Consider the following 26,246-nt stretch of genomic DNA (forward strand, 5'->3'; position numbering starts at 1 on the left):
CGGACCTTTAACCCCAGATATTTGGGACCTTACTCTATTAAGGCCATTATCAACCCGGTGGCTGTCAAGTTGGACTTACCTGCTAATATGCGAATTCACCCTGTCTTTCATGTGTCACTTTTGAAGCCAGTGCAACCAGGGACAAGACTAATCGAGCCACCAGACCCCATCCTTATGGACGGGAACCCGAATTTGAGGTTAAGAACATCCGAGACTCCAAGCTGATAAAGTCAAAACTTTTTTATTTAATCAACTGGAAAGGTTACGGACCACAGGAAAGGTCATGGGAACCTAGTGACCATGTTCATGCACCCCGATTGGTGAAGAAATTCCACCGAAATGTCCCAGACAAACCGAAACCACGGGGAAGAACGACTTTAGGAGGGGCTTTGGGGGGGAGTGCTGTCGTAATGCCTACCCCCGGGAACCCAGACCAAGTCCAGCAACCCCGGATGCGGGCATCAAGTTATTCCAAGCAAGCCCAACAACCCCTACTAGGGGCTATTTGGGTGCAGTCCTGATGTCTAAGGTGCCAGGCTCATATGGAGAGTCAGTCCTGGTGCCATAGGTGCCAGGCTCATAGATTAAAACTTACCTGATGCAGACCATGCTGCAAACTTACCTTATGCAGACCATGCTGCAAGAGCTCCAAGCCAAAAGAGGCTTGGAAGGGACTACTTTACCTAGGGACTATTTTTTACTCGGGTGGGGCTGAGGAGGAATACTTACCTGGGACTACTTTGGAGGCTATTTAAAACACGCCCGAAGAGCAGCACACGCTTTGTGTTATTCTGCATCCAGCAGCGTAACGCTCACCGTGCCTGCAAGTCAGCATCCAGTCTTCTGCCACGCCCGCCTCGAATCCGGAGCTCCTAGGAAAAGGGGGAAAGAAAGAGAAAAGGTTAGAACAAGAGCAATACCTTTGATCCTTACCTGAGTTCCCAATCCACTGCGCCTTCAAGCAGGAAGAAAGTTATTTTATGCGCGTCGCCTCGCCTGCTGCAGCGCCGCGCTGAACTCACCGGCCTTTGCTGAATCTTCACTGTCCACCGCATCCTGCATGTTCCCGCCGCACTCCGGCACCTAAGGGGAACACAAGAACAGCAAGGTGAGCCAAGGGAATAAACAGAGGCAATATTAGTTACCCCCCCATAGACTTACTTGATTTTACCGTCGGGGGTACTATTCCTCTTCACGGGTCGGCGCAATCTCCATCGCATCCTCGCCGAACCCCAGCCCCTAAGGGGAAACAAAAGGACAGCAAGGTGAAACCAAGGGACAAACAAGGGGAATCCTTCTCACCACAATAGACTTACCTAATTTTCCCGCCGGAGGCATCATTCCCCGAGACTTCATAATCACTGTCAGCACCTGAATACGGGAGAAAGCAACAGGTTATATATTGACATTATTTTATCGAACTGTGTTGGATAATACCAATCCTTATTTGAATATTACCGTCTGCCACGAGGAACTCTTTGCTTGGGTCAAGCCGCAACCTGCAAGGAATTGGACAAGAGTGAAAGTCAGACATTTGAACTCTTACGAACTATACACTTACGGCGTCTCGCTGGAAATCTCAGAGTCAATATAGTTCTGGAACTCACCAATTCCTTCGAACCAGTGAAGCAACTGGATATCTACGCGCCCCTGACTCAACGCAGGATGGAGAGCTCATCTTTCCAAACCATCAGGTGAGACTATAAGAGGGGACATTAAAGGTGATCAGTGGGGAGAACAGCGGAGGGTGGGGGTTGACACTCAACTTCACGGGTGGTTAATTCCCTTTCTCTATTTGCAGAAGAATACTCCTACGGGCCAAGCAAATGAAGTTAGGTGGTCATCTCGGCTCTATGCGTCACATTGGTGGAGACCACAGCAGTCCAGTTCAGATCGACACCCCTGTGGGAGCCAGGTGAGCGTAACAATAGCGTCACAGACTATACTAAGGGGGCATCACCAGTGAGATTGTTGTTGAAATAAGAGGAGATGCATTCCATAATTTCTCCATGGATCACCTTGTCTGTAAGCAATGGGTTGTAAAATGTCCAAGGTGCCTGAGTAGGACGGGAGAGACACACGATCGACGGAGAGAGAGAGACCGGAGCATGATCAGTCAAGGGGACACATGGATCTCGCTCTCCGGGATACAGGGAGCCACAGATGAAGGAACACTTTGTGAGTGACCCAGGTGGACATGCGAATAGTGCGTAGAATCCCTTCGGGACAGCTTGTGCAGAGGTCAAATGTCTATAAGCGGAAGCTCGGGTAAGAGCTGCACCAGGGCTAGAGAGTTCCTGAAATCGGTTTGAGTGGCCGGCAGTGTTTTGTCTAAGTTCAGGTCAGGTGTGACATTGAAGTTGCCCCCAATGATTAAGGATCCCCCAGCAAAAGAGAGAGGTGTAGCCCTCAGGTTTTGTAGAAACACCTTCTGACGGTCTTGGGGAGCATAGACTGACACAAAATTGAAAGTATGTCCTAGGTATAACTCTTTGACTCTCAGGTATCTGCCATAGGGGTCACATAGGATGCCCATCTTAGTAAAGGGGGTGGATTTAGCAAATAGGATACCTATGCCCCTCTTCTTAAACCCACTAGTAGCATAAAACTGCAGTGAAAAGTACAGGTGTTTGAGTCTTTTTTCATCAGTCTGTAAAAAGTGGGTTTCTTGCAGAAAGGTTACCGAGGGAGAAAAGCTGACAAGTATAGTAATAACAGATTTACGCTTGATTGGTGAGTTCAACCCCTGGAAGTTCCAAGTGAGCATGGGCAACGCCGATTTCTGTGTGGCGTGAAGGTCGCTAGCCATTGGTATCAGGACATGATATTATGAAGCCATGAGCTGTCGTGATTGCCATGAAATGTAGTACTACACATGCTGTCCCAAGTCTGCCTCTTTCTTTCTCCCCCCAAAAAATACCCACCCAAAGATGGAGAGAACCTCCAAATAACTATGTAGAACAAACAAAGTTTCTGTCTATAGGCGACCAGAATAACAATGAAGAAACCTGCCATGGGGGAACGCCCCCATCTGCCCGAACTCCAACCACACAAGTCTGCAACTGACAGGAGCTAAAGATCTAAGCCCACAGTGGAGCAGTAAGCAGTGAGGTTTAAAAGCAAGAAACTCCAAATGTTCAGCTCAGTTCGAAAGGTTCAAAGAAATGCAGCGGCCACCCGCTCAGTGACTTTGTAGGGATCACCCTGGTGGGTTTGAGTCCTTCTTCTTCCTCTGTCCACTTACGACCTTAAACCAAGGGCCCAGCCTGGAGCCTTGGTTGGACGGTCGAATTGGAGTAGGGTCCCCAGCCACCAATGATTCCCCCAGATCCAGGGACAGCAATGGTTCTGCTTCTTTCATAGTGGAGCTCGACCAGGACCTGTTTTGATGGAGGGCTGTCGGGAATCCCCATCTGTAGTGGGTGGAGTGATTTGTGCTTGAATATAATTACTCCTGCTAGGTCCTGATAGAGTCTCAAGGGAACCTCGAAAGCAGATCTCCTCAAGTTGCTGGGATTTAGCGAGGATTGTTTCCTTCAGTTTGTAGGAGTGGCCCTGTGGGAGTACATCCGCGATGTAATTTTTCTGCTCTGGGCCAGTCAAGCGGACTCGGTGCATGTGGTCCGAAGGAGCCAAGATCTGGAGGGATTGGTCAGAGACATAAGCTTCAAGGTCACAGTCTGAGAAGTCAGCAGGGACACCCCGAATATGAATATTGTTACGATGAGAACAGTTCTCGGTGTCCTCGTACTTGTACTTGTCTCTGAGGAAGGCTACTTTATCCTCCATGAATTCTATACGGTGGGCCTATTCGCTCATCTCATAACACTGCTCGCAGAGAGTGGTTTCCACTTCCTCAACTCTACGTTCTGCTTAGTCGAGGTGTTTATCGATGTGGTGATCTTTCTTGCCATCTCGGTTAGGCTGCCTTGTATATCTTTAAAAATCTCCATGATCTACTTCAAAAGTTCATCCTTTGTGGCCAGTTGTGAAACAGATCCTGAGGTGTCTTCGCAGTGAACCTGGGAGACCGCAGCAACCTCTTTCCTTCCATGGTGTTAGATTTGGAGGATGGATGCGATTTCCCCTGACTTTTGAGATTTCCCTGATTTAGCCATATGGGCAAGATCCAGGATTCGAGCCGCAGGGGGAGGGGGGGATCCGGTGTGATAGGTAGTAGCACCTCGGGTCAAGGCAGCCCCAAAGCAAGCGAGCATCCACCTCCAAGGCAGCAGCTAAAGCGATTAGGTCCAGAAGCCCCCTTCGACCGCATCTAGGACCCCCCCTTGCGAAGGAGCCATGTCTCTCACAGACAATGAGGCAGCAACTCAGTGAAACTCGGATGTGCTGGAAGAGCCGCTGATCTTGGCAGGCCCAAAGCAAGTGACCAGCCTCGAAGAGCCAATGGAGAGTTACAGCAGGCTTTCAGATAAAGGACGGGAGGGGGCGCTTGCAGGCAAATGAATGAAGCTAGAGCAGTTGAAGGCAAGGTCACACGATGCAAGTGAGGTCGCTGGGGTGGCTTAGAAATGCAATTCAGGAGAGCCAGGAGATAGACACAGGGCTCGACTCTGGCGTGAGTCTAGTTTGCAGCAGGCGCTCGGATGGATCAATCAATTCTCTTGTACAAGGATCCCAGTGTGTGCACAAGCAAAAGTCTCAGGGCCGCTGGAGAAGTGGTGAATAAGCACTGCAGGACAGGAACCAACGCGCAGAGGCCTCCACCTTCGGTATCGTTGACTACGGCAAACAAAAAGGTGATAGAGAAGAGAGAGAGAGTGGGCCGGGGGCTGCGGCGTGTTGAGTGTTGAATGTTTACCGACGATAGAGGGGAAAAGAGGCCGCTTGACCGCCCACCGGGTCCGCAACACGGGTGACACTCTGCGCCCCAAAATCCGCATGCGAGAAGGAGGAGAAGCCGGGCAGCCCAGGACCCATAGTAGCCCAGCAGAGGGGAAGTGAGAAGGGCCGGGGCTCCGGGTGCCTCAGGGAGCAGGGTGTCCCTCCTCGCCTAGTCACTTGTCTGCAGCCAAGAGAGTCGCAGCTAGGCCCGGTCGGTGAAATCACGATTGGAAGCAGCCATCAGCTCCAGATCAAGGCGGGTGAGTGCCCCAGTCAGCGCTAGTGATGTAGGAGCTCAGCGTACAGGATAACAGCTTGTTTCATGCATTTTTCCCCAGTTCTGGCTCAAGGCACTCAGGCGGCCTTCTTGTAGGGTGCCAGGGCACGTCCCTGTTGTACTACTTCTACTAAGCGAAATAGAACTTTGCCCTTTTCAACAGTTCTGCATGTGTTCTTCTTCCTAGAATATCTGTGCTGGTGTGCAGTAGTTTGCATCTCACTTAAGCAATAATCATCCACTCCACACGCTGTGCCTGGTGGTAACAGCCCATGGCCCAAGTTAATAGTCCAGAACACAGTGATTATTGCTGTTAGCACCCTACATTTGTTAACGAGAGTGATGACAGCAATTATTCCTCTCAAATAAAAGTCGGCGGTTGATTAGCTGAGCGACACAGAAACCACCTTTCTGATCGCACTTTGAGTAGCATGCGGGAGGAGGAATTTGTGCTGTGCCACCTTGGTTGAATGGGCACACTCGCACATGAAACAAGCAAGTAGAATTGGGGTGCCTGAACATTTTTGGGAGTCGGTAGGCAATTAGTGGTAGGTTGAATGCCTGTATAACAAAATGCACCACGTGCTTGAGCACAATGTGGACAGTAGGCCTGAGCAGGAATTACCACTATGTCAGCTTGTTTGAATGGGTGCACTCCTACACAAATCTAGCAGCTGATTTGTTTTGGGGAAGAAAACATGTTGGCGGTTCCAGAGAAATTGTTGGCGGCAGAAGCAATTAGTGGCAGATTGATTGGTTGTTTTATGTAACACACCGCCTGTTGAGCACACTGTGAACCGTAGGCCAGAGGAATAACTTGCACTGGGTCTGTCTGTACGAACTGGCACACTCACACACATAAGAAGCAGTTGAATTGTTTTGTGCAAGAGAACATTTGGGGTGTGCTGAAAAAATTGTTTGAGGTCATGGGCAATTAGTGGCAGGTTGATTGGCTATAGAACACATTACTCCACCTGCTTAGGCAAGGTCTTAGCCAACCAGGTTGGAGGAAGAATTAGCATAGCCACCTTGTTTAATCAAGCTCACTAACACACAAAACTAGCAGTTCATTCTTTTTGGGGAAAATGAACTGTTGGGAAAGCTAGAATAACTGTTGGAGGTCATGCAATTACCTCCAACAGCCTGCAATTAGTGGCAGGCTGGTAGGCTGTGTTGCACAACACACCATCTGTTTGAGCACGCTGTGAGCAGTAGGGTGAAAGGGGAATGTGCACTGGGCCAACATGTTTGAATGGCTGCACGCATGCAAAACAAGAACCTGAATTGTTTTGGGAGCAGGTAACGTTATGGGAGGTTTCATAAAAACATTTGTACGTGGTGGGCAATTAGTGTCAGGTTCATTGGCTCCATGACGCAACACATCACCTGCTTGAGCACACTTTGAGCAGTAGGCCAGAAGTGTAATTTGTGCTGGGTCAACTTGTTTGAATGGGCGCTCTCACACACAAAACAAACAGTATCATTGTTTTGGCTAAGAGAAAATATTGGGGAAGTCGGAAAAATGATTGCAGTCGGTGGACAATTAGTGGCAGATTGATTAGCTGTGTGACCCACCACCTGCCTGATCACAGTGTGTGTAGCAGGCTGGGTTCGGAATTTGTGCTGGGCCACCTCGTTTGAATGGGCACACCCACATGCAAAATACACAGGTGAATCATTTTGTAGAAGAGAACATTTTGGTGGATGGCGAAAAATGGTTGAAGTTGCAATTAGTGGCAGGTTGATTGGCTGTGTGACACCCGCATGAGCACACTGTGAGCAGTAGGCTGGAAGGCAATTTGCGCCGAGCCAGCTTGTGAGAATGGGCGATCTCACACACAGAATACACAGTTGAATTGTTTTTAGGATTCCAGAAAGATTGCAGGAGGTGGTGCACAATTAGTGGTAGGTTTATTAGCTGTATGACACAACCACCTTCTTGAGCACACTATGAAAGGTAGGCCAGAGAGAAGGAATTTTCTCTAGAAGAACGTTTTGGAGTGTGCTGGAAATACTGTTGGATGTGGTGGGCAATTATTGCCAGCTTGAGTGTGACACACCACACCACCTGCTTAAATACACTATGGGCCTCATTACGACTTTGGAGGTAGCCATTGCGAGTTTGGAGGGCCCGGTAATTGCTCCTATAGGGAACCCGCGCCCGGTCCTTCCCCATTCCCATTTGAGCCCCCATAGGGCTCAATGGGAATGGGTGCGGGAGCTAACAACGGGCCGATTACGACCGGCCCATTGTTAGCTCCCTGGTCCTCTCGCGGAACCCGTTATGGACGTCTGGCAAAACCAGACATCCACATCGGGTCCCGCGAGGGAACCTCATAATAGTGCAGAATGCGTTTAACGGCTCCGGCACCATTACCGGCGCTGTTAAACGCATTCCGCACAGGTCGCAATGAGGCCCTATGAACATTAGGCTGAAGGAGGAATTTGCGCTGGGAGACTTTGTTTGAACATGTAGACTCACACACAAAACAGTTGGTATGTTTTGGGGAAGAGAACATTTTGGGGGTGGATGGCAAATAGTTGTAGGTTAATTAGCTGTGTGACCCAACACAACACCTTCCTGAGCACACTCTGAGCAGTCTGCTTCCCTGTGCCAGCCTGTTTAATTGGGCGCAGTCACACACAAAACAAGCAGTTGAATTCTTTTTTGAAAGAGTACATTTTATGGGTGCTTGAAAAGTTTTGGGAAGTTGTGGGCAATTAATGGCAAGTGGAATGGCCGTGTGACGCAACACACCACGGGCTTCAGTACACTGTGGGCAGTAGGTTGGAGGTGGAATTTGTGCTAGGACACCTTTTTTGACATACAAACCCACACACAAAACAAGCAGTTTAATTGTTTTCTGGAAAAGAACATTATGGATTTGCCAGGAAAACTATTGGCAGAGAGGTTGAGCCTGTGTATTGGCTTTGTGACTTAACCCGCCACCTGCTGGAGCACATTTTGAGCAGTAGGCCAGAGGGGGAAATTGCGGTGAGCCAGCTTGTTTAAACGGGCACACTCGCACACAAAACGAAATGTTGAATGGGCACCTAAATTTGCTCTTCCATAGCCAAGGAAGGGTGCAACAGTCTATTGCCACAAGAGTGAGCTATCAGGCTACCAATCCTTTGCAGCAATTTTGGTTCACCAGCAGATCACCTCTCTGTCCCTCAAAAGTGGATGAGGAAAGTGATTTCACCCTTTTGGAATGTCCAGACCAACCCTAGGAAAGAGAAGAATATAGCAGAAGTGTTGGATTCTTAAGCCCTTCCAGTAACCAACTATAGTCATTGTAAGACTCTCATTTACTGTCCTACTCGGAGCCCTAAGCCTGCAGAAACCCATCAGGGGTAAAGCAATGCAAACGTGTTTTCCAAGATGGCAGAGTGTGTCTTATTTGGAACACTTGCCTTTCCCTACTCTAAACTTCCCCCATCCTTGTCTACTGCATATCAGAGCGTCCCCTTTTGTAATTTTCTCATCTACTCTGCCCTACCCTCTGCATAGCAGATTTCATGGAAATGGGGGTGGCACGGCCCTGCCCAGAGAACACTCTCTTTTCAAGTAGGTAAGGTGTCAAGATGCCACTAGCTACAAAATATTTCCACAGAGCATCTGGACCTGCTGTTTACAGTTCAAACTAGACGGAAGATATCTTCAGTAGATGTATCAGTCATATGTTCAGCCAATGAGTGGAACGCTAAAATAGGAAGACAATGGCCCTCATTACAACTTTCCGGTGCAGAAATAACGTGTCTGCATTTCTGTATATTGTCACGTTTCCGCACAAAGTACAAGTTTTCGAATGGGGTGTCCAGAATTGGGAGGTAATTCCGGCACCGTATGGGCAAAAATAGCCGGTATTACCGGTGCTGCTAATTAATATAGGACTCCATAGAACATGGATTTACGACCCTTGCCGTCATTCGTAATCCATCGGTAATTCCGCCAGACCGAGTGCCAGTACAGTAATACAGGATACCAGCAGCCTTGTAATGAGGACGAATATGATTTCACAGTTAATTTGATATTAACATTTTTTCACCACTATAATACATCTTTTTGGAGGTGTGCCTTACTTTTATTCGACCTAGCCTCCTTTATAAGCGGCTGCAGTTTTGCTACCAGGTATAGAGCTCGCTGAAGCTACTGTGAGTTTAACATAAAAAATAGCTTTACACTTTTCGTCTGCCTATTTGCAAAAAAAGATAAATGTGCATCGGGGCATAACTTTGTTTCTTTGCATACTAAAGACAGATCCAGTAGATACAAGTTTTCTTATGTTGTCAGGCCAAGCAAGAACAGTATAGCAATATAAATTAATATAAACATCTGGCGTTCTATTGCTGTCAAAATCGATTTACTTTTAGTAGTCTATTTAAGAAAAATGCCATACTGTGTCTGTCTTTTGAACATCACATTAACCGGGTTACGTATTTCAAAAGACAGGCAAAATTGCTACAGTGAAGTTGTGTAGAATCTAAGTGATTTTCCTGCGACGGAAATCACCGCATATAAAAAGTATGCATGAGGAATGTACGAACTACAATATTGTTCGTACATTTCCCATGCAGACATCCATTAAAAAAAACACATCCATACAAATACACACCCCCATTGAAAACCCCAACACACCCACAGCCCCCTACTTTCCTTTCTTTCAGACACGCTGTTACCCTGCGACACTGGTTCCCTTTCACTTTTGTAATCGGGAACCGGAGCCGCAGGGTCCTTTTCGGTTTTTTTTTTGTAACTTTTGGTCAGTGAGCTGCAGGGGTGTCCCCCACAAACCTTTTTACTTCTTTTCTTTTTTTGTCGGGCAGCTGCTGCGGTGTCCCCCGAAACCCCTGCTCACTATACTGTATAGTATGGTGAGCGGGGTGTTGCAGTGGACGCCCCCGCAGTCTTTTTTATTTTTTACCTACCTAAAATGCATACCACAAAAGGTTCGAACTTTTGCATTTTGAACCTTTGGTTGTATGCATTTTCAGATTTTTTGCATTGTCTGAACTTTCGGTGCAGTCATTTTTACCCATGTAGAGACAATTTGAATGGCAGATTATCACAAAGCTTGAAACCAGCTCTGGTGTAGCCACTTACATTACCTGTGCATCTGTGGAAATAATGGACCACATTCCCATTCGGGCGGTTCGAAAAAAAAGTGCTGGTATTCGTGGATACCTGCACTTTACCGGACTGCCCGACTACGGGATGACCAGTGGGGTACCTGGGTTACCTCTACCTAAATGCTTGAGGTACGCCAGGCGTCCTGCCAGCAATAAAAGCTTGATAATGACGGTAAATCCCCTCATGAATGGGGATTTACACCGTCCCGCTGGCCCTCGTAATCCAGCGGCAATGCCGACGGACCGAGTGCAAGCGAAGGTAGGTACCCAATTCCGGTATACTGTAAGCTCTACCGCCAGGATACCGGCACACTCAGAATGAGGCCCAATGTCTCTTTAGCAACACTCACTTTCCTACAGAAAAATCACTTTCATTTTCAAAGCAAATCAAAAACCGTTCAGGACAGTACACGCTTGCAGGTGGCAGCCACCCTCAATTATCTCAGAGGCTTTTTGAAATCTCTCTAGGTGGGATCTATGGGCTGAACGATATAGTGTCACAGAATTCCAGCTTCTTTCCAGTGGAAAGATCTTTCCGACGGGAGCCTTCGTAACTTCTCCTGGTCTTGTCGAGCTCTCAGATTTTCATGGATTTCCACCTACCCATGTGGAACTGTTTTCTTGTCCATGGATTTGTCACCCATAGCCACAGCTTAGATTCCGTATTTGGTTCCTCTTCTTCTTGCCAGTGAGTTGTAAGAGGAAGCCCCTTTAATCACCTGTTGAGGGCTTTAACATAATTTCTTAGAAATTGGTCGCGAGGCAGTGTAGCACACAGGTGTAATAAAGGTTTAATTTCATCCAGCCCTTAATTTTTCTTCTCTCCCTCGTTTATTAGAGTGGCGGATGTGGCTGGTTCCTTCTTATCTAAAATGTCACATCTTTGCTGCGCTCTTTCATGTCCGTCTGAATCACCCTGATGGTCGCAAAAATACATTCTCCATTAGGTACATATTCCCTCAAATTCCGCCTCCTAGCAGTAACTTGTCTTCTTTTTCTCCTCAGTGACCAAATTCTTCAAGAATGCAATCTTCCTTCTCATCACCACTAAAATAAGCCTTGCTTGCCTTTCTATGTCTTCCTCTTTCATGCCTTCTACATGGCCCCATTTTATACTTAATCTGTTGAGAAATCAAGCTGCTTTAGACCTGTGGAGGACAAGGATGCCGCTGATTAACGGCGTCCACGACACCACTGATCAACCTTAACAACTTAGGAAGGGTCAGTCAAATACATTTTTAAGAACATCTTTATGTTAAGAGCTATAGAATTTGTAAGCAACACATTTAAAATGAGAAGCTCTTTGTAGTTGATGGTGGCAGACACTGCAACAAGTGGGGAATTGATTTCTGAAGTGGGCCACCTTTGAGTATGACAAGTATGCTTCCATCTGAAAAGCCGCAAGGAGCTCCATCTGTGCATTCTTCAAATAACATGACACACCCAATTAAACAATTTTTCATGCGAAAATGTTCTTATCTGCATCGTAATGGTAAGTTAGAAGCCTGTGCTAAATAAGAACTGAAGGAGGTGAGCTTATTTAAATAGTGGAAGTGCAGTGATAAAAGACTATGCTACTAGTGTACTTCCATTTAGAATGCGGAAAAGAAAGCTAAAGCCATGCGCTTTTTCTGTATAATGTAGTTTATATTTTCCAGTCAGTTAGATGTTTGGTAGTTGTTCCAAACCAAAACATAACACACATTTTAACAAGCCTTTGGAATGTGGTTAAGTGCTTAAACTGCTGAGTAGACTCAAGTAACAGCTTCACCACTCAAACTGTGTGATCCTGGAAAATCAGTTAATTTTACGACTCTCTTCTGTAAACATTGGGTGTACCTAGAAGTCATTTAGCTTTAAGTGCACCCTAATACCTAATCCCACGCACTATAGTTAGTCGGGGTTTAGATTCTGTTAAAGACAAGGAGGCAAGTATTGTGCAAAACAATCTTTACTACTGACCAATAGCAGCAAAGAAAACTTTTGTAAAATCAATAACTTTTCTTTTTAACAGAAAAAACACAGAAACTCATAAGCACACCTAATGCAGGAACCCAGTCCAAGATGGGGCTCAGAACTAGCCCCTGTAACCAATCAGGATGGACCCACCACCATAAATGTCCCTTCCTCTAAGCACAACTCCTCTTTCTTTGCTCCTGACGCAATGAGATAAGTCCTAGTGTTACACGCTGGTCCTTACTTTCTGTGAGATGTTATTTGATACGTTGTTTCTGTGTTAATTTATATATGTATTCTTTTGAAGCAACGTTCGCTTCTTGGAACGTTGTGTGGAACTTTTATTTGTTATTACGGCGCTCGGCATGAGGCGTTAACTTCGCCTCAGATACGCCCAGGGTCGGCCCTCTGTTCTTTCCTCCCCGCCCCTTCATTCCCCTTTTGAGTTTTACTGTTGCCTGTTCGGCAAGCCCTTTCCACGCCTTTCCCATTTCGCCTGCTCGGCGACGTGATATTTCACACGGAGAGCGCTTGCCTGCTTGGGAGCAGCTCGAGCGTGTTACAGCTTGGTCACGCCTCTCGTGTGAAGGTTCTTAATGACTGAAAGTGTTCGCCTGCTCGGCGTTCAGTACAAGTGACTGCCTCAGTCTGGAAGAGGTTTTCATTTTATTTCATATTGCACAGGCGTGTTAAAGTTTAATTGGTCCTATTTTAGAACATTGCCTGATTGGCTTCCGGGTTCACCCTGGGTTGTTTTTATATATTTATATATATATGTTATTTTCCACAGAGCTCAGGTGGAGCATTTGGGGGTCTGCTTGGCCTCCTGGGTTATCAGTGACAGTTGGGTGTTGTTGTATTACCATATTAATGTGTTCATTATTTACAACTATGCAGTCAACTTAAGGGGCAGAGGGGGTCCCTTCAGTGGATGCCAGCACCAAGGTTAGGGCTGCTTCGAAGAAAACTGATAGGCCTAATAAGGACTCTGGAATTAGGGGGTTGGGGAAGGCTTGCCTGGTTCCACCCCCATCTGTCTCCGGGGCTATAAGGGATTCCATGGACTCTGCCCTATTGAATTTAAATTCAACTTTGGCCTTGGCTTTTGATAGGTTGATCAATAAGATCGCCAACTTCCATCCCAATCCTGATCAGGGTCCTTCTACAGGGCCCAGAAAGTGCACAGCCAAATCTAAAAACTTGCAAGGGAAACTATGCCCTGTTCAGAGTTCTCCCTCTTCTCCCGATTCCCCGATTAGGTCCTTGAAACGTACGTTCGGGCAGGGTATCGAACCTTTCTATATTACAACAATTAACAGAAAAAGAAAATAATAAAAATCAGTTAAATGATTTACATATAAAGAAAAACATATTAAAACATAAGAAAACAATCTATATTCATCAGTAATTATAGAAAAAGGTAAAAGGTCAAAAAACAACTCTCATATATTATTCACAAATTTTCTAAAAATACAATGTCTCATATTGAAAAGATTAAAAGAAAATTGTACCACTCAGTTATCAAATTTAAAACAAACACTATTCATAGTCTAAAATCTGTGATAGTAAAAGAAAAATGTCTTGGGCTCTGTTGAGCTTGCATTCTTATTCATCTAAATTTCCCAATTATAAAAATTCAAGAAATTGAATAGTTGCTATTCTCACAGATATTAGCTTAGTGCTAAAAATTTGAATCCATAATATTCTTGTATGCAGAATCTCTGAGCCAATAAAATACTGTTTAAAATATAAGGAGTGTTTATCCATTAATTTCAAACATTCTTCAATTAGATGTTCTAAATTCTCTGTTTGTTTTTTATCCTTGCAGAATCGACAAAGTTATCTTCATCATTTATAATGCCTCTTCACGCTATGATATCTTTCATTTGAAGTAGATTTAATCTAAATATCAGATATAAGCTCCTTGATTTAGCGGACAGAAATGTCATGAGATAAGGTTCTGTGCCGTTCAATTTTTTGTGACCAAATAGAGTAATTTTGAAATCTCGATATTGTGCACATTTTGTAATGTTATTTATCCAATCTACTTCAAATAATTTTTTTTTGTGCACGGTCTGGATTCTGAGTTAGTCGTTCTATAGAAACATCAGAATCAGCTAAGGCATTGTAAATGTGATTTCTCCATTTCAATGGGAAATCATGTGTAGACGTCAGGAGATAGCTTGCCAGGTTATAGAATATATTTTTCTTATCCACAAGTAACAGACATTTTTGCAGTAGGCTACATAATTTCCACAAATTAGTCACATACAAAGAAGAGAGTCCCAATTCAAATCTAACTAAAGATATTGGAACAGAATTTGGCAAACTAAATATCTTCCTCCAAAATTTGCCCTCCATTTTATCCCAAAAGGGCTGACTTTGTGAGGGCATTTGGTCTCTGCTCCGTATATTAGTAATAGTGTGGCTTTTTGTCTGTAAAAAGTTAAAACAGAGCCACATGAAAATGTGCCATATTTGTACATTATTATACGAGGTTGCAAGGAAAGTGCTATGAGTTTTGAATTGATATAATCTAAATAAGGCCTATAATTAGTTAAATTATTAATGTTAATTCCTAAATATTTTAATTGACTAACTTCTGTCAAGCCTATGGGCCTCATTACGATTTTGGTGGTAACCGTGCCGCTATTGGCGGCATGGATGCCGCCAAAATCGGGTCTGGGTTCCCAGAATGGGGAATTACCGGGCCGTTCAGAGGGCCCAGTAATTCCTCCCTCCAGAAACCCGGGCCCGGACCTTCCCCATTCCCATTTCAGCCCCCATAGAGCTGAATGGGAATGGGGGAGGGAGCAAACAATGGGCCGATTACGAGCGGTTTGACCAGGCGTTACTTACCGGGTTCCGCGAGGGGAGCTTGTAATGAGGCGGAACGGGCTTGACGGGTCTGCCTCCTTTAGCGAGTCCCGTTATCCCGTTCCGCCTCTCTTGTAACGAGGCCCAATGTCTTGCAAAGTCCAAGTATAGGTTTTGGAGTGGTGAAATTTGTATTTTTACACATCTCATTACTTTTGTCTTGCTTAGGTTGACGATCAGCAGATTTTTACACGCATACAGACCTAGTGCATTTAGTGATGTTTGTAAACCAATTAGTGTTTTTGCTAAAAGCCTGAGGTCATCCGCATAAAGTAACCACGGGACTGGATATAAACCTGGCCTAGGAGCATCTGACTGAATAGATAAAAAGATGTCTTTAATAGCAAGTATAAAAAAAATTAATAAAATCGATACAAAAATGCATCCCTGCTTAAGTCCCCTAAAAGTGGAGAAAGAAGCTGAGAAGAGGCCTTCTAGTGTTAAACGGACTTGCATACTAGTGTTTGTGTACCAAAGATAAATGAGAGTCAATAGAGAAGCTGGACAGTGTCTAGCAATTTTTCAAGGAGCACATCTCTGTCAATTGAGTCAAACGTCGTTTGTCTACAGTTATTGCAAAATATGTTAATACCAAGGATATCTTTCTATTTTTCAGAACTAGAAGAAAGATGCAATACCGGACTCAACTGTCCTAAGAAGTCTGTGTGCCTGGAGGATTCTGGGAGTCCTGTGTGTAACTGCAAACCAGGATACAGGAATCGAAACAGAGAATCATCCTTCAAGCCAGAGATAGCTCAGTCATGTGACGGTAAATACCCAATGTTACCTCGGTACACCCTCTTTTGGGGCCGCTGCTTCACAGCGGGCCTGTTCAGCGCAGCCACTTCAGCGCAGTGGCCGATTCGGCGCACTCATTTTGGGGCAGGAGCCTTTCTGGCACGGCCGGTTTGGCCCGTGGGACGTTTGGACGTGGCTGACATTGCAGCCACGTCTAAACTCCCTCACGCCAAATTCAAAAGCATCATTCTTTGCAAATCCAGCACATTGAGGTACTGTGCCTGTTAACGTGTTGCATTTGCAAAGAATTATTTTTATGATTTGTTGTACTTCCCAGGGGGATGCTTTCCAACAGCGGCACACCTGGTCACTCTCGCACCCACACTGTCCCTCCCGTCTTGTTTTGAAGGATATGGACAAAGGGGAATCTAATGCACAGATCAGAGCACGCCCTGAGGGATGGGAGGTGAAGGGGGATTCGCGTCTGTGCATGCAGTGGGGGGGGAGCTCTAACCACAGTGTGTACTGCTGGCGGGGAAGCTCACGTGGGGCTGAGAGGGGTATGCACTCTTTGTAAGGGGGTGGGAGGTTGAAGAGCAGTTCCGTGGTGGAGTGCAGGGGCCATGGGGTCGTGAAATGGCTGCACATGTGGCGTCGGGAGAGCATCGCTGCAGACCAGAATATGCCCCTGGGGGCCAGGGGAACTACAGGGGTTTGCTGGAGACAGGATACGAGGCGGCCCTATAGATGTGCCCTCTTGAGTTCCTGCCACCCAGGTTCTGCCAGTCGGCTGGAGTGCCCATCTTCGCGTGTGGCTGGAAGATGGGGTGACCAGGTCACAGTGTGCCTGTCTCGTGCCATCATGCTGGGTTGGTCTCTGCTATCCTTTCTACATAGATAGGTTGAGGCAGCGAGATGAAGAGAACCAGGCCCAGTTAGCTTCCCCAGTCACTGCAAGCACTCCCCAGCTCGGTCTTGACTCTGAAATGCTAATGACATATCATGAATATTGGCAGCCGATAACGAGCACCAGACTGCGCCTACTTGGGCCAATCCAAGTTCTGCTCAAACAATGCAGACCCAACAGGTCTCTTGCTCCCTCTTTACCCTGACACTGTCCTACACACGCAGAGATAAAGAGCAAGTGTTCTTGACTGGGTTTATATAGCGGTCTCTGTTACAGTGTTGGTGTTTTCATGGCGCTGTAAATAGCAAACGCTACCACTTTCTAACATAATGCACTCACGTGCTAACTTGGGGAAAGATACAAGTTTGAGCCTGCTCTTTGGTGCTTCACAGTCACATCATTAAGCGCTCAACTAACTGAGCTACTGCCACCAACAGATAATGAACACTGTAGAGTCAGACAGCAACAACTATTTCCCACGCTCCTAGAGGACCATCTGGTTAAGTGAACCACGTGACTATGTTCACGATATGAAAAGACGTTTGGCGTTATCGTACGGGGAAAGTGCAAACGCCATGTTATCTTTGACAGCTAGGTGATAGCTCGGTAGGTTGGGCTGCCGCCGCGAAGGCCTGTATACCGCCTTGTAGCACACGAGTCCCATGATCCGAGCATGCAGAGACAGTGGTGTGTACTCCTTGAGTACCCTGCACAAATGATGAACTGAAAGCAATGGCGCCCTGTGCACAGACATGGGAGGGAAACGTTCGGAGACTTTGGGGTGCACAACCACCACATGGGGGAGTCACAGAGCAACATCACAGGTGCATTATTTAGCGTCGATTATTTCAAATGTGAACTTGTTTTATTCATTTTTTTTGGTTGCAGCAGCTCCTTCATGAACGGCTCGTTGCTTACAATGCGGCCAATACGCGTGCCAACACATCCTGGTGCCAGAACATCCCAGCAGCGAACTGGTCGAGCCGAAATGGGTGCACCTAAACGGGCCCTGCGGCCAATCGGCCGCGCCAATACTGCTGCGCCGAAATAGCCGCGCCAAATCACTCTGCTCCGTGTTAGGTCACGTCTATCAGGAGCTTTAAGAGGCACAGAAGCTACGGAGCGCAGGACTCTGATTCTTTTTCACGCACAGGCTAAAACAATAGAGAGTAGGAGGAAAAGCGTTTTTTTTTTTTACCAAATACACATGTGGCGAGAGAGAGTACAGACTCCCTGCTGCCAGATCTTACTGATTGAGAGCTCAGCCCGAGAAGGGGCGAAGACACACACAGAATGGCAGGATTCATTTTGCGGCCTGAAGAAACACCACAGGCTATGGTGAGTTTGATATCTTTATTCACCTCTTGTAACACAGCTACTCAGTACAAAGTTACTTCACTGTCTGTGCATAAAAGAACATATATACAATTGTCCATCAATATGTCCATATGAGGAGGAGCGCTGGGATCGAGGTGCCTCCAGCACAGCCCCTACGCTCTTAATGGTGCCACGCTGGGTCTCGTGCATGCAGCTCAGCCAGGTCTCGTGAGAGCTGGCTGCCCAGCATCTCGCGAGACTTAGATCCCACAATATATTTCAGGAATGCAGGAGATGGAATAATGAAACGAAAACGAAAGACATCCGATCCTACTCTATACGCATATGCAGGAGGAGGAACAGGGGGAATCGGAGGGAATACATCCTCGATACAGAGGTCACACGCTGGAGCGGGAACTGAGAACAGGCAGGAAGAAACGTGACAGCGAGTACTGCAGACAAAGAGCCCTAGCAGGAGAAGGAAAGTAACCAGAACAAAATGCCTATAAGGTATGAGTATGCCACAATGGCTAGCATTGGAAGGTCCACAGGATGATGCCAGTATAGGTTTTAAATGTTCTGACAAAAAGAATGTTGTAATGATATAAAGTACAGATGAAAGGCAAACAGAAAACTGCAAGACAACAAACTATTGTTCTATGAAACTGACATGTCATCCCACAAAGGAGTAAATACGTTTAATTCAGTATAAAAAATGTTTTATTTCACAAGTTCACTCTGTCCCAAATTAGGGAACACTGAAGAGAGTGGCAGGCCTTGAATGCATAATCCTTCATTCTTTAGTTGCAGGGCTGGAGCAATGCAACCTTCTGTTCTTCTTTATTTGGTAAATAGCATTTTGGGGGAGGTCGCTATATTGCCCCTCATATCCGCAATAAGGAGAGGTGCCTTTTGGGACCTTTCAAATGCTGAATATAATTCTGCAAAGTCATAAGGGGTGCTTCAGTGATAGGAACTGTGCACTCTCCTCCACATCCGAGCTCGAATATTGTAGTGTTCTCTGTGAAAGTGAAGGGAGGGGACCTCCCCAAGTAGTACTATAATAAAATATGCACCATTACCATTGAACAGCGCAGTGTCACAGTGTCAATGCAGGAATGAACTACAGACTCCAACATCTGTTCCAGCCAGAGTCTGACATGAATTGTGTTTTGTCTAAACCTTTGACTTGACCTTCAGTGGTATTATGAATTTGAAAAGGAAATGCTTGACTGTTCTTTGCAACATGGAGAGGATCAGGGAATCCTGGCCTGTGAAGGACACTTTGCTCTGGGGTTAACACTGCAACTATAGCACAACACTGGAAAGTCAGCTCTGGCTACTGAAAAACATACAAGTTGTTTAACTCGTAGTATAAAAGGCCAGTGCACAGCACTTGAAAATCAAGGCAGATAGGTTGATATAATATGAACGAAGGAACAGGACTGCTGATATAGGGGAAGGAAATAAAGAAAAATAAATCTAGAAGAAACATTTGCACCCAGGGAAGAGCGCACAGCCAATCAGGTGGATGGAACTGCGGCCGAGAACACACAGTGTACTGCCTGCTCTTTCCAGCCACCTGAGGTTCTTCGCTGGGTGGAGCGACCTTGATTGTGTTGAGGCAACAGGGAGCATCTCCTTGTTGCCTCCCTATGTCCCCACCCTTCCCTCCACTCCCAAAGAAATCCTGCTTCCTTACCCCACCTGCTCCCTACCTCTCCACTTACTTGTGAGACCAGAGCTTTGTGTACCGGTCCCAGCACCACTCCCACCCAGGGCTGCCATGTAACTGGAAAAGGGCTTAGTCCCTTTTTCTATGGCAGCGGCCATCTGTGTTTTTCATACGGGAGATTAGGCGCGCGCAATATACATAGAGTCCAGCTATCGTAAAAATAATCAATGATTTGCACCCGAGGAGAACTCTGGGGTGCGACTAGACGATCACCCACTTCTAGCGGGTGCATACATGGTCGGTCACGGCCCACACCGCTCACTGAGGCTCTCATTTCACTCAGGTCTGCCTAGGCTCAGGCTGGCATGCCGTTACCGGCCATGTACGCTCCAACCCATGGGTGACTGCTATAAATAAGAAAGGGTAAAGGCAGGAACAAAGGCAGAGCAACTAGCAAGAAAAGCTCCCAAGAACAAGGAGAGAAAGTGCAGAAAGGAACTGCTTAAGACAAAGAAACTGAAGGACTAAGACAGGTGAGCCAGGGGGCTGCATCCTGTATATTCTCAACTTAAGTCCTTCAGCCATAAGACATATTTCCTCAGTGCAGTTATAACTTTCCATATGGTGACCATGGCCGGCACATGAGGTCATTATCAGGATATTTGTGTTTGCACTTGACATATGAAAAGCAAAACTTAGTGGAATTGCCAGTGCTTCTTTTCATTATAGCAGAAGGCTTCTTGGATTGCAAATATGCAAACCATTGTGGCTTGTGGTGTTGCCTTTGAAAAATTACTTGGGGGTCACATTCTGCCACATATTTTTTCATGTCTATGTACCCCAGTAGGATATTACAACCCATCTCCTTCTTTTCACTGGGCAAGTGCTTTACATTGCTCCTGCTTTCAGCAGGGAGGCAGGAAAAGAGTTGTGCCAGTGTAAAGAGAATTGACATAGTATTACATACAGTGGAAGCACAAGCAGGGAATAGAATGCTCTAGGATTAGTAACAATGTGGTCAGAAATCATGGGAGTCATAGGAGTGAATTTGAGAGGATGGATTTGGGAAGATGTACAGAAGGGTGCAGGAACCAAGAAAATGGGGGAAGGATATTCGATCTGATGTCAGGGACAATGTGTTTTTTAATTGGCTGATCTTCACTGAATTGTACGATTGATGGTGGGTATATGACATAAGGCAGGAAAAGACCATTACTTAGTCTGGGGGCACTGTTGGAACAGGAAGTTTTCAACAATTTTAGTTTGGTGCATTTCTTTATTGCAAGCTTTCTCTACTTCCTCATTAGATGTTTACGGGGATGTTTATGAACTGACAAGATTTTCTTGGATAGAGTAGAATCTGCTTGGTTTAGGAGCAAAGTGAATTATTTTGAAAATGGAGAAAGGGGAAATCGCCTACTTGCACACAGACTCAAATTGGAAGAAAGTGAATGAGTCATCACAGCTATCAGATGCTTAAGATGTCTTATGTCTGACTCTTGAAGAAATGAATGGTGCGTTCAAGAAATTCTATAAAACCTTTGTACCACTAAGACCCAATGTGACAGGCCAAAAATAGATGATCTCATCTCTTAGATTGAACTGCCAAGGCTCGCTGATGATGCTACGAGAGCATTAGAAGATTTGATTTCATGGGCGACATTTTCACTGCAATTCTTGGACTAAAATACCAGTAAAATGCCTGGAAGTGGTGGACTGCCAATATACTCCCAGACTCTGCTGTTAAACTTCTCTGTGGAATGCTCACTGAATCTCTTGAATTGGGAGTTCTTAAGAGATCATTTGCACAATATGTTATGTCTACTCGATGCTGACCCTTGTGCTTTCCTTCATGCAGTGATTTGGAAAAATCCCAATGTCAGACTACACAGGAGTTGTATATTTTGGCCAAATTGGTATGTGACTGGGATCTGCTGCATCATAGACCCGTCTGAAAATGGGAAGTGCATCACCTATAATCAACTACGTCAGTAATATACCTTAAATGGCTGCACCTAAACAAAATATCTGCAGCTAAGAAGGATATTGAATGAAGCTCTGGAAATCGCATTTAGTCTACTCTCTAAGAGTGATGCATGGCTGAAAATGAAGATGTGTTTGTCTGTTGTCTGCGTCCTTCTATCAATGTTTAGCGATGGCATGTAAAATAACCACAGAAGTATTGCTACTGTGGGCCCAAGAACTTGATGAAAACTTAAGGCCTGAAAACTGGACAATGTGCTGCAATAATATGCAGATGGCATCATTAGACTGGAGCTTGAGGGCATGCCAGGTTAACTTACTTCAATGGGTGTATTGGATGCCTGGTTGTTTGGATGCATGCAAGGATAGTAACCTATTGTTGTAAATGCTTCAAAGAAGGAGGGACACTAACTCACCTAATCTGGTCATGCCCAAGACCAAGGAATTCTGGAAAGCGGTATCACAACAAATTTACTTTGTACTGGGAACCAACGTGCTGATGAATGCCTCCATTTAATTCTGGGTGATGACAAATCAGTGCCTGATATGCTGATAGCAAGCTAAGCTTGGTTGTTCAGAGGATGCATGCTGGCAAAGAAAATAATTCTGCATGCTTGGAAATCAAACAAGCATAGAGGATTGGTTTCAACTACTGTAGACACTCAGTATCATCTACAAAAATAGAGGCAACCTGTACACAATCCAAGCAAAATGGGGTCTTTTCTTAGAGACATAGGGCCTCATTATGGATCTGGCGATAAGCCTGCCGGTGATACCGGCGGCTTGCCTCTAGACCCGAAAACAATTACTGGTCCCCAACTTCTCAGTAACACCGGAGCATTACAACCGCAGCGGCCGGGAAGTCAGGTGCCGGTAGTTTTGTAAATCCCCATTCCCATTGAGTCCCATACGACTCAATGTGAATGGGAACTACGGATTCACTGGCACTGTTAATAATGGTGCCGGTGCTTCCGTGTAACTCTGTGGACGACTGCCGTCCCACCCGCCAGGTCTGACCTTGGCGGGCATGACGCACCCGCCCGCAGAGTCGTACTGTGCCAGTCCGGTAATAATGATGCATGTAGGCTAACCGGCACCGTTGTTACCGGACCGACACAATTGTAATGAGGCCTACCAGGTTAATATGTGTACACACAATTAAATAAGAGTACCGCAATTGTTACCTGTCAAGATGCAATGGGATCCCTGAGCTCCAGCCCCTTTTATCGCACTGTAGAGGTTGGAAATTTGTCCTTTACTCGCATGGTGGACGCTTTGTGATTTAAAAGTAGAAATGAACTATGAAGTCTGCTAACAACTTACTGGTGTTAAGACTTTATGCTTCTGTAAAGTAGTCTTTTGTCCTGGTAAGGTTACATTTCCCGGAAAGCCATCTAGCTCCCATGTTAGCCCTCTGTGAAACTTGGGTTCAGACTTAAAATACCAGCAGACATCCCACTTGAGTTTCTAGTTCCCGAATCTGCTGAAAAAATGTTTACTGCATAGGTAGGCTAGAAATGTCACCATTTATCTACTGATAATTCTCAATATAACACCACACTTGAGTGCAATCACTAGAAATACTTGCAAGGATTATTCTTTGACACTATGAGATTATCTTGGTGGCTGTGACATTGCTGGTATTAAGACTGGTTCAAGAGCTGGCGGACCTAGATTATGGCAGTCCACTATATACTTCCACTGTTTTTGCTCACTCTATTTATTCTTCTGACCATCATCTTTTATTTCTTTCTATTCTCCCATCTTTTCCTCTAACTAAATCATCATACTCTGATGTACCTATTTATTCTTGTCGGGATCTTTGTGCTTTCAACACCTCTTTGTCCGCTACATCTTGTTTCGCTAGTCTTACTTCTGATTCCTTGTTTGCTACGTTTATCCACTGATAATATGGCTTATCAGTGGCTTATAATATGGTTGACTGCAGGCATTTAATTGCCGACTTGTGGGAGCTGAAGAGCGCTGAGATACGTTCCTTTATTTGTTTTCCCTTTGAACTTGCTGCCGCTCCCCCTCCGAACAGCACTGCGAGCACAGGGCTCTTGCTGTCCAGAAGGAGGCGGGGCCGTCGAGGATCACGTGACTGGCACACGTGACTGCCAGCTGTGCTACTAATCTGCCGGGAAGCCGCCCGAGCGGCGTTGACTGCAGGCATTTAATTGCCTACTTGTGGGAGCTGAAGAGCGCTGAGATACGTTCCTTTATTTGTTTTCCCTTTGAACTTGCTGCCGCTCCCCCTCCGAACAGCACTGCGAGCACAGGGCTCTTGCTGTCCAGAAGGAGGCGGGGCCGTCGAGGATCACGTGACTGGCACACGTGACTGCCAGCTGTGCTACTAATCTGCCGGGAAGCCACCCTCGCGGCGTAAGCCCTGGTGGTAGAAGGGCTGGTGCTGTTTGGCTGTTCGGCGTGGTCAGCTGGAAATATTGTCTTCACGATTCATCCAACTCTGAGTAAGAAAACTATAATTAACTATTATTTAAGCCGGTCTTTGGGGAGGAGAGACGGACTAAGGCTGCTCCTTAAGCCATCGGGCGTTCCCTAGACGGCATAGTTATATATGTATCCATTGACCAAGCTAACTATTTAGGTACTGCTCTTAGTCCCTTTCAAGATTCCTGCTCAACTCTCTACTTTTAAAGATTTTATCTTGTTATCGGATCATCTCTTTTAGCAGCACCTACTTACCCTGTTTTTACAACTACTTGTTTATTCAAAATTTTACCCTAACTGTATAGTACATTTGGTGACTGTACTAGTATAAGGTGATATGCGTACCTTAAGAAGTACAAAGATGAATGGCCCAATATTAGTCCAGGAAAATGTTGAAACCCAGAAACAACAATTAATGGGTAGTACGCCCCGAAGGCATCACCCTGTTAGTGCCTCTAACCTTAATAGGCATACATCTTCAGGTGATATAAAACGCTACTTCTTTGAGACAAAACCCCTATCCTGTGACTTCACTGGGAAATCAATTGATTCTTGCTTTAAGTTTACTACAAACGCCCAAGGCTCTAATGCAAAAAATTCTTTGGGAGTTTCTGATAACACCCTTATTAAAGAGGGTGACATCCCCCTTTTAAAAGAGCCTCATACAATGCCTATAATATGTGAAGCACCAGGATCCCCAGGCTCTATTATCGATCCCAATAGAAATCAAGAACCTCAAATTCCACGTCCGAACCTTTTAGGTCCCACCGGGGGGGTCCGAGGTGGGAGTATATTACCACACGATTGTCATGCTCCCCCGCCCCTCCCCCTGATTAAAAGCGGTGCTGGTTTAGCTGACTCTCAACCTGCAGTAATTGAACTGAGTTCAAACTCTTCTCTTTTGGCAGGAGATGATTGTCGGAACTCACTAGAGCTACCTGAAGTTTCTTTCATATACTCAGACGCAGCACATAGTTTAGTCGCTTCATTTGCTGCTCCCACTCCTAGACGTATTCCGGATGTTCCGGTCCTACCATCTGATGGCCCTATTTTGCCTCCAGCTATTTCCCCGTCTATTTTGATTGAGTCCACGTTGCATGCCATGAATTTGGCCATTTCCTCTCTTTTTAAGCTGTTTGAAACACTCGATCGAAAACTGCAGACACATGATAAACAGATTGAGAAATTATTACATTGGCAGGCAACGCTTAAATACAGTATTGAAATGAATACCCGAAAAAAACTAAAATTAAATTCTGAGCAATCACTGATCCTTGATAAATCCCCCACCGAGCCCATTACACAAACACTACCTATGAAGTTCACGCCCTTACCTGCCTTTTCAAATGTAATTCACGACGATTTCTCATTGCTCCAAAAAATTGAACCATCAAAAGATAAACCGCTCTTAGACCCGATAGTGCCCGAAGACAAACAAGTGTTTAAGATATTCACATCTAACGGACCTAAACCACCCGAAATTACATCTAAACCAAAAAAGAACCCGAGTAGTAAAAAAACAAAAAATTTTAAAGATATAACAAAACGACAACCTCAGCATCTAAAGCCTTTATCAAAGCCCTATCCTTGCCTAGGAAACATACCATCATGGCTGCGGAAGCAGTACAAAAAAAATATAACACCTTGGCTAATGGTAAGAAAAATAGTACACAGCCAACAGCATGCCCGGCCCAGATAGTAGCCTATGGCCCATTAGACGCATTGGTCGAGGCTGCTGAACATGATAAGGTGGTAAACTCACAAGCTTCACTTCCCCTAGTACCCTTATGTCCTGCGGTACAAGTAAAAGAGTGTGATACCCTTGTAGCACCATCATCTTGTTCTCCTGAGCTGATTATAGATAAGGATGCTGAAGCCAGACGGAACGAAATTAGAAAGGAGATTGATCACTATATGACCAAACAACGACCCTCGAATGTCCAAGTAGAGATACTGAAAGACCCTAACATTCGAGAGAGATCCCATATGACAGATCATACAGAAAAGAACCATGTGGCACAACCACTTATTACGCCCTTGATCTCTGGGTCACCTTCTTCAAAAAAAATGTCTGCTCCCCTCATAATTAC

The 26,246-nt window shown here is 45.5% G+C and overlaps 1 protein-coding gene across 1 annotated transcript in view; it reads left to right on the forward strand.

Annotated features, from left to right (window-relative positions):
* The window catches only part of LOC138447678 (adhesion G protein-coupled receptor E3-like), a 1,605,711-nt gene that overhangs the window by 403,227 nt on the left and 1,176,238 nt on the right, over positions 1 to 26,246 (forward strand). The window contains exon 6 of the mRNA XM_069603942.1: positions 15,699 to 15,851. Coding sequence (XP_069460043.1) covers positions 15,699 to 15,851 — 153 coding nt within the window. The remainder of the gene's footprint in view (positions 1 to 15,698; positions 15,852 to 26,246) is intronic.

The sequence above is a fragment of the Ambystoma mexicanum genome, chromosome 3q (assembly GCF_040938575.1).
Source record: "Ambystoma mexicanum isolate Mex_15411 chromosome 3q, UKY_AmexF1_1, whole genome shotgun sequence".
Taxonomy (NCBI): domain Eukaryota; kingdom Metazoa; phylum Chordata; class Amphibia; order Caudata; family Ambystomatidae; genus Ambystoma; species Ambystoma mexicanum.